The sequence below is a fragment of the Rutidosis leptorrhynchoides genome, chromosome 1 (assembly GCF_046630445.1).
Source record: "Rutidosis leptorrhynchoides isolate AG116_Rl617_1_P2 chromosome 1, CSIRO_AGI_Rlap_v1, whole genome shotgun sequence".
Lineage (NCBI taxonomy): Eukaryota > Viridiplantae > Streptophyta > Magnoliopsida > Asterales > Asteraceae > Rutidosis > Rutidosis leptorrhynchoides.
Genome location: NC_092333.1, coordinates 155112806 through 155128140, shown reverse-complemented (window position 1 = coordinate 155128140; position 15335 = coordinate 155112806). Strand labels below are relative to the sequence as shown.

The following is a 15335-nucleotide window of genomic DNA, read 5'->3' as shown; positions in this document are numbered from 1 at the left end:
AATTTCGGGTTTAAGTTTCGCGCTTCAATTTCTCGTTTCAATTTCGCGTTTCGATTTCGCGTTTTGATTTCGCATTTCAGTTTCACATTTCAAATTCGCCTTTCAGTTTCGGATTTCACGTTTTAGTTTCTCGTTTCCAAAACATGGAACTGAAACGGAAACGTGAATCGAAACACGAAAACCAAAACGCAGATATTAAATGGTGATCTAGCCAAAATTGTTTTGGGCTCAGCAAAATGGGATTGCAATTAATGGAATTGATTTTCTTTGTGTGTTTAGAAGTTTCAACTGAGATTCGATTCGTTGTTAATTTAGTCCCGCGTTTTGGTTTTCGCGTTTTGATTCACGTTTTCGTTTCAATTACACGTTCTGGAAACACGAAATTGAAACTTAAAATTGGAACGCGAAAATCGAAAAGCAAAACTTGAAACGCCAAACTGAAATGTGTAACCCAAACATGAAATCGAAACGCGAAATTGATCCGAGAAAATCGAAACGCGAAAATTGAAACGGGAAACCGAACTGCGAAATCGAAACAAGAAAATCGAAACACGAAACTGAAACGTGAAACTAAAATGCGACACTTAAACGATAAACCTAAACGCGAAATCGAAATGCATAACCAAAATGTGAAAACAAAACGCGACACCGAAATACGAAACTGAAAGTGTTTACTTAACTGAAATAAATGTCTGTTAGCGTCAGGGACCACCAAGGTGTTTACTTAACGGAATTTTTAACGTCTTTTGACGTCAGTTGAAAACAGGGGCTTCTCAAGTAGCAATTGTAAATCATAGGGACCACTCAAGTCAAAATAGAAATACAAGGATGCCATGTGTAATCTGGTGTAAAATACATAGCCGATCCAAGTAATTTTTTCAAATAAGAATGTGCAACTTCCCATATTAAAAACACAATTTCAAAGTAATTTTGAAGTTGTGATGTAGTCCAGCGGTTGGTGGTCTGCCTCTTTTAGGGGAGGTCAGGAGTTCGACCCCCGTTGGCTACATATTAAAAACACAATTTCATCCCTGCCATGAAGTATCCACTCATGGCACCTTTCCCATATCGTTTGGGGGGTAAAGGGGAGGGGGTTTTACTTGGCCGTGCCCTTGGATCGGTTTCAAGGTTTCCTTCCGGGCAGCGATGGGGGCGGGGTTATTATCGCTGCATCGACATAGTTGAAACGGAAGATGATCGCAACGGGTGGTTTAGTCCTCCTCGGGTGATCCCAATCGCTGTTAAAAAAAAAAACAATGTGCAACTTCCAACTTAAAAGAATAATCTGCGACTCTAATTCCGTCTAGTAGAGCCCATACACACCCAACAAGAAAAGTTGTAATTATTTCTCTGCCTTACTCATGTGACTCATATATATATATATATATATATATATATATATATATATATATATATATATATATATATATATATATATATATATATATATATATATATATATATATATATATATATATATATATATATATAGTGTTTTAATCAAGAGGGAAGCACTTTGTTAAGGGGAAGTAATTTTTTTCGTTCTTTTAGAAAAAAAATTCTGGCATTAAGATCACATGAAAATATGAAGATTTAAAAAATACACTTCGTGATGAATGTTATTATTTTGACGGGAAATTTCTCGGAGAAATAAATGATAACATTCATTGCAATGAATGTTTTGCTTCTGAGTTTTTTTAGGGTTTAGAAATTTGGGTTTAATAATAAGGGTTTAGTTATTAGGGTTTAGAAATTAGGCTTTTGGGTTTAGAAATTAGGGTTTAGGGTTTAGAAATTAGGGTTTAGATTGAATTTTTAACGCGAACGGTTTAGAGTTTAGGGTTTAGGGTTTTGGGTTTACGGTGACCCTAAGCCCTAAACCCTAAACTCTAAATCGGGCTAAATCTTGAAAAAAAAATCTCCACATATGATGAAAAAAAATGCTCGAAGAATAACATTCAGGCATAACATAACGCATGATGCATGTTATCAGTTTTTTCTTCGAGCGTTTTCCCTTCAAAATAATAACATTCATCACAAAGTGTCATTTTTAAATGTTCATATTTTCCTATGCTCTTAATGTTGGATCAAGGGGGAAGTAAACGCTCGAAGAATTAATATATAACAATTATCGTGTTTTTCGAGCGTATGTTGAGGTTTTAGATATTAGGGTTTAGATATTAGGGTTTATAAGGTTTAGATATTAGGGTTTAGAAATTTAGGGTTTAGGGTTTAGATTTAGGATTTAGATTGAGTTTTTAACACTAACGGTTTAGAGTTTAGGGTTTAGGGTTTAGGGTTTTGGGGTTTGGGTTCAGGGACTAAACCCTAAACTCTAAATCGGGCTAAATTTTACTTCACAAAACATGGAAAAAAAAAAGTTAACATTTTTCACGATCAATATTATCTTGAATGTTATTTTTGTCGATCGTATTCCCGCCTAAATAATAGCATTCATCACGAAGTGTCTTTTTTAAATGTTCATATTTTCGTGTGATCTTGATGCCTGAATTTTTTTTTTCAAAAAAACGAAAAAAAAAAAAAACTTTTTGCTTTCCCCACTTCCCCCGATTGGTTACTTCCCATATATATATATATATATATATATATATATATATATATATATATATATAGTGGAGTCATCCCAAGATAACAAACTTCAAACCTTCTAAACATTCTTCAACCTTTCTCTCCTTCAAGATTGAGGTCAAAAGTGGGACACAAAATGAGTTTTCTTGAAATATTGATGATTATTACTCTTACTTCTACTGCATATGCTAATGGCAATGGTGGTGTATGGTCTAATGCACATGCCACTTTCTATGGAGGTTCTGATGCTTCTGGCACCATGGGTAAGTTCAACCACACATCTCAATTTCTATTTTTACAACTTAATATATTAAAATTGTTCTAAGTGGTCCAACAAGCTGACTTAATTCATGCACCCTACAGCCCAAATTAATCTTAAACAAGTTCGACCTTGGATAATACCAACCCGACCCAAATTGTCAGCTTTATCTTTTTAGGCATGCTTCAACCAAACTGTCACAATTTTGGACCCAAATTGCTACCTTTACCTCTAGAGTGTGTATTTAATCCATTTTGAAATCTGTATTTGATACTGAGAACAAAATTTGGATGTATGATAGGAGGAGCATGTGGGTATGGAAATTTATATAGTCAAGGATATGGTATAAACACAGCTGCTTTAAGTACCGCTCTTTTCAACAATGGGCAGGCGTGTGGAGCTTGTTACGAGATCAAATGCTCAAACGACGGAAAATGGTGCCTTCCCGGATCTATTTTCGTCACGGCAACTAACTTCTGTCCACCTGGCCGGTAGTGCGATCTTCCGTTACATCATTTCGATCTTGCACAGCCTATTTTCCAGCACATTGCTCAGTACAAAGCGGGAATAGTTCCGATTCAATATAGAAGGTTGATTTCTTAGACAATTAACCTAATATCTCCAACGACAAGTCGAATCAAAAAATAAAAAATTACTCTCTTTCCGTCTCACTATAAGTGTCCACTATTTACTTTCAAAGTCTTTCTTTATTTTTATTTTTTTGAACGGCAAGCTTGCATCAGTCCGGACCGAAGTCTAGTCATCATTTGCACACACACACGCGTTCGGGCAGGAAATAATATCCTTTGTAGGTGACGAGGCTCGAACCCGAGACCTCTAGCCCGGCGGGGGTGCTAGGCACCACCACATGTCCACTGAGCCAAAGCTGCGGGGACTAAAGTCTTTCTTTATTAACTTTAACTGTTAAACGGTTCAGCTCCCTTGTAAGCCTTTAGAGGTTTAGAGGAATCATGGATAAAGTGTTACTTACTTACAAAGATCGACTGGATAACCTTCTACTAACAGAGTGGTAAATATTTTTATTTGTGTTGTATAATTTCGGATGAAAATTATATAAATGAATTGAGTTTAAAATGTATTTTCATTGTTATAATTTTCATAAGTGTTATCTAACATAAATATAGATATTTATGGTCAAAGTTAAAAAATTTGAAAAGTATATTTATAGTGAGACGGAGGAAGTAAGAAAAATTCATATTTTTATAAAATATAAATAAATGGAAGAGACATTAAAATAATATTTCTGACGACATGTGGTCGGAGATAATTAACGGGAAATATTTTTCTATTTGGCGCCATTAATAAGAAATTAAAAATAAATTACATAAATATTGCCGACGACCCATCGACAACAGGACGTCGGTGACTCTTTGTTCAAAAATCTGACGAAAAGTCTGACAAGAAAGTGATTGTGGGATGTTTCCCGACTACCTAGAGACGTCTGCAAAAGCGTCAACGGGAGAAGTATTTTTTTCTTGTACTGTTAACTTGTGCTATTAATGCACAAGGTACAAGTTACAAAGCTAGATGAATTTTTTAATTGTGTTAAATTCTGCAGGGTTGCTTGCAGGAGAAGTGGTGGAATGAGGTTCACGATCAACGGACACTCGTACTTCAACTTGGTGCTGTTGACCAACATTGGTGGTGCAGGTGATGTCGTTTCGGTTTCCATCAAGGGTTCAAGAAGCAAGACATGGCTAGCCATGTCACGTAACTGGGGTCAAAACTGGCAGAGCAACTCTTATCTTAACGGTCAATCTCTCTCGTTCAAAGTTACAACTAGTGATGGCAAAACTGTCGTATCAACTAACGCGGCACCACCAAATTGGTCTTTTGGAAAGACTTATAGTGGTGGACAGTTCTAGTTTTATTAAACCACAATAATTATCTAGTTTTATAATAGGATTTGGTTAATTATTATAGTACTTCTAGCATAAAGGTAAACTCAATCTGCCTTGATAAATGGCAGGTTGGACTAAATGCCTTTAGATTCCAAGAACTTTTTATTTTGGATTCATGAAGTCTGTTTAAACAACACCCACGAATAACGGTTCGTGGTGGTGATATTTTCGGTTAATTAGTGTTAGTGACGTTTGTGTCGTCCAAGATTTATTGAATGAACTTCTATTTTGATTTATGATGATGTTAATAGAGTTTTTAAAGTCCACACTCAACAACTTATTTTGGACCTCGAGATGCATTAAATTCAATATAAAGTAGTATAAAGAACTCAATAAAACTAATCGAGACAATCATCTGATATACAACGAGGGCAGTGACAATCAAAACCGAACCCATATGATAAGATATCTTGTCGAGCATCACGGTCCATGCTTGCGTCGATGTAACATATTCGTAGTTCTTCACCTGCCATAGCAAAATAAGAACAACCAACTAATGGAGTGTTTGGAAAAAGTGGACATGAATTACAATTTATCAACAATAAATAAAATTCATACTAGAAAAAGAATGTTTGAAAGAATGACCTGCTTTGATTTCTCTCAGAGCTTTCAATCTTGCTTCGACGTTTTCCACCCAAATTATATGTGTATTTGGATCTATAGCATATAAAATTAACCATATGTAACAAATACATATCAAACTCATATCATATATATGTCATTACTAGCTTTTAAACACGTGTTTACACACGAGCATTTTCTATTAAAATAATAATATAAATATATCTTTATTGTATTTTATATATATACATCTCTTTTGGAGAATTTATTGGAAATAAATTTTATGTCAATAAGATAACTATAACCATGATTTAATATAGTTTACTTTAAGATATAAGATATTTATTATAGTTTCAAGTATGATGTAGTATGATAAATATGTGTATACTTCAAAGAATAACATGATTAAGAAATTATCTAATTAATGTTTTATCATAAAAATTTCAAATTTATGGATAATATAACTTCGAAAAATATATAAATTAATATCACATCAAATCTTAAATAATATTAATTATTTAAATAATATTATATTAATTAAATACTCACTTCTGGTATCATATATATGTCATTATTCTCTCATTGTATTAAGTAAGTAGAAGCATCTAAATGGTTTTGTGATATTTTGGAACATGTTTGCCTTTCAATTACAAATGTCATTTACTTATTCCAAATCATCATAATAAAGAAAAAAAATCATGCCTAATACATATTACGTTTTAGCAGGTGGCATTTTCAGCCCATTTACTTAAGAATGTGTCTATTTGGGTTATGTTTCACCTCATAATGGGTCGAGCATATGGAAACAGGACAAAAGTAGTTCAAAATGTTTAGTTTATAAACTTACTATATAGTTTTACTTATAGTAGCTAATTTATACAACTTCTGGTAAAATAACTGACACACTAGTTATCTAAAAAATGAATTTGACAAAATGTTTCAGGTCAACCTAATCGGTTACAACAAATAAAATTTTACCCATTTTGACCATTTTCCAAACCCGCCTATTATGCCACCACCAGGATTATTTAATCCAAGTCCACTTAAGATAATAAGCTCTTACCACAATCATGGTTATAGAAAGACGGAAGTATATATACGGCATTGCCTACACCAGCTTCTGATTCGACCAATGCAGCTGCTAATGCATGTAGGTCTTCATAACAGCCTCCAGCCAATTCAATACGGAAGGCATTGATACGTATACGGGCCAGTACCCCAGTATACCATTCAAAAGTGAGAACTATATATCAATTATTCAGAGTCATTTGAAACATAAAAAATACATGTTAGCAGGCATTACTGTCTGAAACTGTACATCAATCATTCGAAGAAAGGTTTGATACATTTTCAGAAATTTAACTCTAATGAATATTTTAAACATATAGAGGTTAACTTCTCAAAACTGATATCAATAAAATCTGCACCTCTCAAACAAAAAGATAATCAATTTATATTAAAAAAAATGAACATATTGATAATCAAGAACTTACATCTCAGTTGTTCGTCTGTCACGCCTGAATCTTCTAAAGCACCTCTTAGCAAACCAACCTCATTTTTCATCTGACAAAACACATATAGAAAAATATCACTTGAAACACGTTGAATAAAACATGCCCTTCTACTGCGCCTTGTTACAATACAATGTAATAACTTAGGAAAAGTATATATACATGTGAGATTCTTTCATCAGACAAGCGTTCAGGTTGAAGTATATCCAGACTATTTGTAGAAGTTGCTCCTGATATTACCATGCAGGCTAATCGTTTGGCAAGAAATGGGTAATTCAAGCCCATGTCTCTTCAAAAATAAAAATATTCATAATAAGATCATAATCTGATAGATACAACTAGAAAATGGAATCCATATGTTACAGGCTGGAAAATCAAACGAGCGAGTATATCATGAAAATCCTTACTGGCAATGAGCAACAAATGCTGACCAATCAGCTTCCTTTTCAACTTGATAAAAGCCCTAATAGAATGGACAAATAGATAACGCTTAGTAGGATATGCTTCCTCTACATTTCAGGTATATATCGTATAAGGTTGAAAGTTCTATTCAAATTGATGGTTGTTGTAAGACCAATAATCTCTACCAATACTATACAGTAAAATGAAATCATTAACCAAAAAGTCCTAAAAACAAAATGCAAGTCTTGTATCGACCAAGTATTGTTATAACAAAATGTTATACCACTTACTATACAATACACATAACATAAGTTGCATAATGAATACTAGGTCATTATTTAGAAGCAAATCAATACAACTTTTAAAAATTTGGTGAGTCAAATTCAGTAGGCGTAAAAAATCAAGCCTTTTTTTCTAAGAGACAAAAACACAAACAGTTGGTGGGCAAGATATATACACACATATACATATGAATACGCCCATATATACCTTGGCCTGTTCCCTGCAATGTTCACTACAAAACAACACATCATGTGTCTGGAATTTGGAATCTTTCGGAATATTCTTGAGACAAAAGTAACAAACTTTATGAATTGATGAGAGAAGTGGGTGTGAAATGAGGGGTTGGGCAGTGTGAATGAGTTCACCAGGTTGTATATTGCGAGTAGCAAACACTCCGCGACCAGCTGATTCGGTTAGCAGGACTTGGATCGGAGGCGGTGACGGCGCCGGACTTGTTTTGGAGCCATTGGTGGTGGTGGTGGAGAAGAAAGAGGGGTTTAAAATTCGCGGGAAAAACTGTCGTGAAACACGGTTGAAACGATGTAACTGTAACATTTTACATGGGAGAGGGATTGGACTGATTTGCGTGAAAGTCTAATAAGCCGTTATGCGAAGGAACAAGGTTATGGTTAATGAGAAATCTGCGTGTTGGGCCTTGTTAGTTATGTCCATCAAGATCAAAATCTTCCGATGGGTTGTTGCTTCGAAATTAAGTGGGTCGCATCGATTTTAGAAATTTTTCTGGGACGAACCGGTAAAGATTCGGAAACTCACCTTGACGAACTATAGGTGAACCTGGAACTGCCCAAGTTTATAACTCACAATCAAAAGCTAACTTGAAGAAAGATGAAACAACTAGACTTATAAATCATCACCAAATCACATAGTTGAGACGTTGAGTGATGTGAAATCATAACAATCTACTCTGTCGTGGCTATTGAATCACGCGCATTATAAGTTGTGTCCCTTGTAAATTAGTTTGTAAGGTTGCTTTTAATGTTTTGTGCTTCTATTCTATATGATCAGTTAGACATAGTGTATGTAAGTCATTACTATGTTTAGTGTATCATTTGATTTTTCACATCTCATTGTGAAATCCATATTAATTTAATTTCTTGTTTTTAGCTAAAAAATAAATTTGTCATTTACATCGAAATTGAATTTCAACAAATGTTTTTTCCCTTGTTTATTGTATTTAGTTATTTTTTATTTGTTACTTGAAGAGAATAACTTTTCTAATGGCAATGCTAAAGATTGTCATTAAGAAATTTAGGCATACATCATTTGTTTATACATTGAAAATAGCCACTTACCTTCTAATAATAACTATCATCTACCAACTCAATGTACTACTGCTCTATGCATTAATATAATTCTTAATAACAAACTTGTGAAAAATGAAAAACATTATTGAAAAATCATAAGAAAAAAAGATAAGACCCTCAACAATAAGTATAATGCACTCATTTGAAAATGTACGACTAATGACTTATCAAAGCAATTTAAAATGACTTCCAGGAAAAAAAGTTAAAAAAAAAATAGAGACAAAACATTTCCTTTTCCGTAACTATTCATTTTTTGAATTTCCTTTGTTTCTCGCACACCTTTTCACCTTCTGCAGCCACCAGCATCTCATTAGTGGCCTAAGGATTTCTTTGTTATCTTGGCTTCGTTCTCTCCCCTTCATTTCCTCTCCTTCCTTCCGTTTGACCGTCATTTTGCCATTTTTTGGTCGTCGTTCCTTAACATCAGATGACTCGTAAGCGACCAGTGGTTGCATCCTGGTGATAATTTCATGGTTCTGGTGTTATTTGGTGGGCGTGACCAGTTTCTTGACCGTACATTTTCAATTGCCGATTTGGGTCGCCGAAAACTGTTTATCAGAGGTGGATCTCATCTAAGATTAGTGTGATTTTTTGATTCAAAGGTTGATGATTGGTTTCGCGGTGGTATTACATGTCCCGCTTTCCTTTTCCTCCTTGTCCGGTTGTGTTTCGTTTTAAATCTCCTTCTGCCACACTTTGCATTGTGTCGATGCTCTTCCTCCTAAACGCTACCTCTGTTGCAGATCTAGTTTCGTGGTCATGTGGTTCTACTTTTGGTTATGGTTGGTGAGCTTCAAAGATGCTTTTCCGGCTCCATTTGTTTGTTTCAACCCCCGACGTCATCATTTTAGCTTTGGCCGGTTTCACTCACCGAATTGATTTTTGTTTGTTCTTCGCGGCTTTGTGGATGTGACTTTATGGATTACTGGGTTCATAATCTTAGGTTCAGTTAGTATGCGTTGTAGTTTGTTCAATATGTCTATTAGGTTCCGCTGGTAATCATTGTAGTTTGTTCAAGTAATCAAACAAATTGTAAGATCTCCGTCACTTGTAAGTTCACGATCTTTAGTGTTTCTTTATTCAAGTTTTTTCACTTTAAAAAGTGACAGACTAACGGTCCTTGTAATAGCATTTAAGTAACCTATTAGTTTGAAAATGCCTTCATGTCACCTAAATACGGTAAAATTGTTCCCTATTACTCCGTTTGAAAATGCCTTAACATCACCTAAATACGGTAAAATTGTATCGCTTAAGTTTGAAAATGGCTTAACAGCACCTAAATTTGGTACTACTCCTCTAGGGATTATCACTAAAATGCCCATTTTTGTTCACCTTCTTGCGTTGGAGCCCAAAAAAAAAAAAAAAAAAAAATTGCCAAATTGCCCACGCAAGGTGCCTTGCGCCTTGCATCCTTGCACCTGGGGGTGCCTATTGCGACCTTGCTTCCTGGGGACGCAAGGTGCCTCTTGCTCCTGCCTGATCGTTTTCCTTCAGACATTTCATCGAACACTTTATGTGCATGCACAAAATTGTATATTAGGGAAAATACTTATGAGAAACCATGGACACTTAATGATGTGTACCGTGTTAATATTCTCTTGATGTTCAAAAGAATGTGAATACAGGGGTACACTTGCAACATATTGGCTAGATTAAAAATGTCGTCATTATCTAACTAAATTTATTTGCAAGTGTTATGCAGCTAACTTTAATAAGTTAATTAGTATAACAGTACATATGTTATATCCATATTTTCAATTACGAGTATAATTAAGTTTATTAACATTGGCGTTGTCAAATACGAGTATTGGCTTGTGAATTACGAGTATAACTAAAGTATTAACATAAACATTGGCTTGTTACCTAACGTAATTGTGCATGCACATAAGGTGTTCGATGAAATGTCTGAAGGAAAACGATCAGGCAGGAGCAAGAAGCACCTTGCGTCCTTGCGTCCCCGGGAAACAAGGTCTCAAAAGGCACCTTGCGTCCTTGCGGCACCCCAGGTGCAAGGACGCAAGAAGCAAGGCACCTTGCGCGCGCAATTTGGCACAAAAAAAAAAAAAAAAAAAAAAATTGGGCTCCAACGCAAGAAGGTGAACAAAAATGGGCATTTTAGTGATAATCCCTACTCCTCTATTAGCCAAGTACAGAGTACACACCATCCTCTCCTTATAGATTGCAACTGATCAGAACATGTATTAGTTGTGTGAAATCGAAATCTAATACAGTGAAGCTTATAATCGTTAGGATGACTTGGAACATACAACTACTTAACCATGAAACTACAGTTTAACTGTTGTGACAAACCAATTATCTGTAAGAAATTATAGTCTAAGAACGATCTAGTCATAAGTTCTCACTGATCTAGGTCATAATAAGTTCTCACTTCTCTCAGTGAGTGAAAAATTTATCCCCGGGTCTGAAAAAGTTGAGGTTCAGTATAAATAATTCGTAGATTCAAAGTTGAGACTCGGTATCTCTATAGTTCGTAAGTTAGCCGTTTTCTAGGTACGAGCTTCTCTCATTGGCTCGTATCCTTGTTTTAGTCATTTTCTTTTCGAAAACGTTCTGTTTTTATGCTAAGTTTTCGTTATTTTGAGGGAAAAAACAAATGAAGCTAGATACTATATAAGAAGTCAAACTTCTGGAAACAAAGTAACAACCAAGTTTTCAGCACTTCCAAGTTCTTCCACTATTACCAAATAAAACCTCAGTTCAAACTTCCTTCTAGAAACTAACAAGTAAACTATCACATCAGATCAAACAGTTCCCAACTTTATCCAGGCCTCATTTGCTCAATCATATTCTGGACTCCTGCTCCAACTCCTGCTTCTAACTGGGCTGCGACTGAGACTTCTACTTACAGACCGATACGGAGTCCTAGAGTAGGACCTTTCTCTGTACCTTCGATCTCGAGGCGAGATGGACCTGTTTCATATTTAAACACACACTATAAATACATAATAAAGGTGATTCTTTTCATCTGTTTCATCTCAAACGACCTAAACAGCAGATTAAAAGGCTGAATGGATTGAAAGTAAGCTATTTTAATTGAGTTAATGTATAAAATGTCCTAAATAATTTTATTCAAAGCAATATATTATATCATCGACATAACACAACTTAGGTAATCAAATTTGACACCACATCAGGTTACCAAATACTAAAATTTATCAAGTGTTTCAGGTCAACCAAATACATACCTATAGTAGCGGTCCCGCCTAGGGGTAGGCGAATAATAACTTGGACTACGACGGTATGATCTACCCCGGCTAGGCGAACGAGAATAACGGATAGAAGATCCTCTACGGTCATATGAACGTCCCCTGAGATAATTTGAGATTCCATTGTTAGAATGCTGTTTCTTTAGTTAGACGACTAACAATTGACATTAAAAAGAACATACCTAAAACGGTCCCTAGCTCTCATTTCTGAAGGCTTCTTCCTATTTTCCTCTGCAAACACAACTGTCAACTCTCTGCCAAGTAGGATTTGACCATCCATCTGATATTTGGCCTCAGCAGCATCATCCGGGTCAAGATACTGAACGAAACCAAAACCCCGTGGCTCTCTGCAATACAACATCTTAGAGGTGAAAAACATAAAATGGAGTATAAAAAATAAAGCATCTATAAGCATATATAAAGCACGTGACTTTTTTAGTTTCTCGAATGATAACCATGCTGTATCTCTTCCAAACACCATACATTTGAAAAACTCAGACAGGAAAGGCAAAAAAAAAAAATTTGCCTGCAACTGCTAATTCCATATATACAAAATAAATACAGCTAGCTGCTAACCTCGTGTAGTCAAGGTTATTAAGTAAAGTTCTTCAAGACTCGAATCTTCTTCATATCTTTATAGGACTCTCTTACATCAATGGTGTCTTCAAACTTTCAATAAACAAACCAATGCCCATATAAATGAATATAATAATAATTACTATTTAGATATTTAGATGAGCCACCATCAGATATCATATATCATACCATTTAGATTAACAAATACACAGGTCTTTTTTGTGTTGTGAGATGCTATAGCAGATGAAAATATTGCCAACTAAATCGTTTTGGTAATGATTATCGTGTTAGTTCAAAAAGCAGAAAAACCTATTCATGCTTTAGATATACAAGACAATTTACTCACCCAGTATAATAGTCACGAGGTAAGTAAACATCCTTCAGGGGGCCAAATTCTCCAAATGGTCCACGGAGATCTTCTGGTCTGCAAAAAATACAAAATATCAATGATATTCATTAAGTAAACATTAATATTCTTTAGCCACAAGGGGAAAATGTAGTAAAGATATAAATGCCATAAATAAGTACTCCGTATCAATTTTCAGCATTGAACGAGGACCTAATGATATGTATTTCAAGAATGCACAATATTGATTAAAAAAAAACCTTGTAACACACCTAAATTGGGTGAAATATAAACCCATAAATCATTTATCTTAGGTATAAATTTCAAATAAATTAGTTTTAGTATCCAGAACCAAAAGTCAGTAAGCACCACATGATGAATATACTTTAGTTCCAAAATAGATAATTGGTAACTAACAAGGAAACCAGTAATTGACCAAGAGCAGACAGGTTGTTGACTTTTTTTTAAATATTTTTAAAATCCGTATCTACAAAGTACCATTCAACAAAAAGGTTATTCTAAAAATGTTGTTCATTTTCATATCACCAGTCACCACATTAGATTATACATGCATTTTAGTTTTTGCAGAAAGCTCAATCAATAACAAGCAAAATTGAAACATTCGCAAAACAAACTACAACTTAAGTGACTTTCTAGATAAAGCTCATCTAGCGACTAAAGATTATTTATTCTACCAAAAGGACATAATATTGTGAATCATTTCATTTAACTGCAAGGTAAAACAATAAACATCTTTCTATAGATATATAATGAGAACAAACCTACAACCACGGCTGAGGTTTCGAACCAAAAGACTAGTAGGCAGATCTCTAGCACGAGCCCTGTACCAACCCTTCGGACTAGGGCTACGATAGCTTCTGCTTCGGTATCTTGGGGGTGAAGGACTGTAACTGTAACTTCTGCCTCTCATTTTCAAACCTGCACATCAAAATTTTTATAAGGCCATATAAGTTTAATACTTCCTTCCTGAGAGGTTTTTTTATCCGTATACACTTGATTACCTATTATACCCTTAATTATACTTAAAATAATAATATAAATTTAACTTCCCAGGGTATAATTGTGATTTTACGAGACATAAGTGTACATAAATCAAAAAGTGGTGTGTGACGATCACCGTTTGTGAAACATAGCCAGAAATATAATTTCATAACACGAATAATCATAAATATAATAAAACAATCGTGAATATAGAAATAGAATGAAAACTTTGCAAAATTATCTGGAGTGATCGTGAATAAGTCAAAGTAAAATTGATTTATCCTACAAATCAATAATCAGGTGACGAGATCTATATTGATCAATTAATTAGAAAGAGTTATCTACAGGAAACTAAAAAATTCGAAGGATTTGAATAAAATTAAATTATGCATAGCAAATTAGAGAGATGTAGGATCATAGAATACCTTAACTGACAGAAGACGAACGATTGAATTGGATTCCCTAATTGGCCGTGAATGAATCGATTTATTTCACGATATATTGTTGAAGTTGGGGTTTCATCAAATACGGTTGAGGTTTTATTTACGAGTCTGTTTTCGAGAAGCTTCGGGCACCAATAAATTTTTATTTTTGATACACAAGATACAAAATATGATATCTTTAGTCTATCTAGTTAATCTATTGACATTTTAAGTCCTCAAACTATCCAAGTATTTATCCATCCATCCATTCTAATACGGAGTAATCTACATGGTACGTAACAAAAAAAATTATGGAGTAATATATTCTGTAATTATCTGATGCGGCAATTCGGCAAACCACCCACCCTTATTATATAACGGATATTGACTAAAATACTATTTTTCAAACGAACTATATAATGAATTACCATTAAAAAAAATTGTTAAAATGCTCTCGCAAGTCGCAATGTACCTTTACGACCTTATGAATGCATGATTTTGACCCATTTCACGATGTCACCTTGCGAATGCAAGATTTTGGCTCAACTCGCAAGATCGCAAGCCAAAAAATCATAGGTATTACCTAGTCGCAAGGCTCGCAAGGCCCTTGCAACTTGGCGACAATCGTGAACGACCGGAGTTTTTTCGGTAATGACCGGGCATTGCACAACTCGCAAGGCTCGCAAGGCACCTGCGACTTACAAGGGCATTTTGTTTTGTTTTTATTATTATTATTATTTTTTTTTTTTTGAAGGATGAGTCGTTAAAGTTCGTTTGAAAACGGACGTTTTGACCTGTGGCGAATCTACAAATGGTAATCATTGATGTCCGGTGACGGCAGGGGCGGACCTATGAAGGGTCAGGGTGGGTCGGCTGTCCCCGGTGGATTTGCAATTTTTAGTGTAAATTTT

General features: G+C 34.8%; 2 protein-coding genes and 1 pseudogene across 3 annotated transcripts; 1 reads left to right on the top strand and 2 right to left on the bottom strand.

Moving 5' to 3' along the window:
* The first annotated feature begins 2701 nt into the window (after positions 1-2701).
* On the top strand, positions 2702-4970 carry LOC139866442 (expansin-A10-like; annotated as a pseudogene).
* Positions 4971-5039: 69 nt separating this feature from the next.
* Positions 5040-8358, bottom strand: LOC139866434 (histone-lysine N-methyltransferase ATXR4-like). The gene is made up of 7 exons (XM_071854671.1): positions 7734-8358; positions 7250-7305; positions 7005-7131; positions 6825-6894; positions 6395-6574; positions 5356-5427; positions 5040-5236 (listed from the first exon to the last, which is right to left on the bottom strand). The coding sequence occupies exons 1-7, from the start codon at positions 8079-8081 to the stop codon at positions 5109-5111; spliced, it is 981 nt and encodes a 326-aa protein (XP_071710772.1). The 5' UTR covers positions 8082-8358; the 3' UTR covers positions 5040-5108.
* Positions 8359-11441: 3083 nt separating this feature from the next.
* Positions 11442-14522, bottom strand: LOC139866419 (serine/arginine-rich SC35-like splicing factor SCL30A). 2 transcript variants are annotated; one of them, XM_071854657.1, is made up of 6 exons: positions 14428-14522; positions 13783-13939; positions 13001-13078; positions 12261-12425; positions 12058-12180; positions 11442-11782 (listed from the first exon to the last, which is right to left on the bottom strand). In XM_071854657.1, the coding sequence occupies exons 2-6, from the start codon at positions 13929-13931 to the stop codon at positions 11650-11652; spliced, it is 648 nt and encodes a 215-aa protein (XP_071710758.1). In that variant the 5' UTR covers positions 13932-13939; positions 14428-14522; the 3' UTR covers positions 11442-11649. The 2 variants fall into 2 exon arrangements, with proteins under 2 accessions (XP_071710758.1, XP_071710766.1); XM_071854665.1 differs by lacking the exon at positions 14428-14522 and having other exon boundaries at positions 12261-12747; positions 13783-13843.
* Positions 14523-15335: the final 813 nt, after the last annotated feature.

Bases quoted from the DNA above. Each gene is read 5' to 3' on its own strand.
- LOC139866434 (XM_071854671.1), bottom strand. From the start codon at position 8,081: ATGTTACAGTTACATCGTTTCAACCGTGTTTCACGACAGTTTTTCCCG. The intron at 7,132-7,249 runs GTAAGGATTTTC...TTATTTTTGAAG, and splicing joins GCATTTGTTGCTCATTGCCA to AGACATGGGCTTGAATTACC. The intron at 6,895-7,004 runs GTATATATACTT...GTGTTTTGTCAG, and splicing joins CTGATGAAAGAATCTCACAT to ATGAAAAATGAGGTTGGTTT.
- LOC139866419 (XM_071854657.1), bottom strand. From the start codon at position 13,931: ATGAGAGGCAGAAGTTACAGTTACAGTCCTTCACCCCCAAGATACCGA. The intron at 12,426-13,000 runs GTGAGTAAATTG...GTTGTATTGCAG, and splicing joins CCTCGTGACTATTATACTGG to AGAGCCACGGGGTTTTGGTT. The intron at 12,181-12,260 runs GTATGTTCTTTT...AAATTATCTCAG, and splicing joins AGAGCTAGGGACCGTTTTAG to GGGACGTTCATATGACCGTA.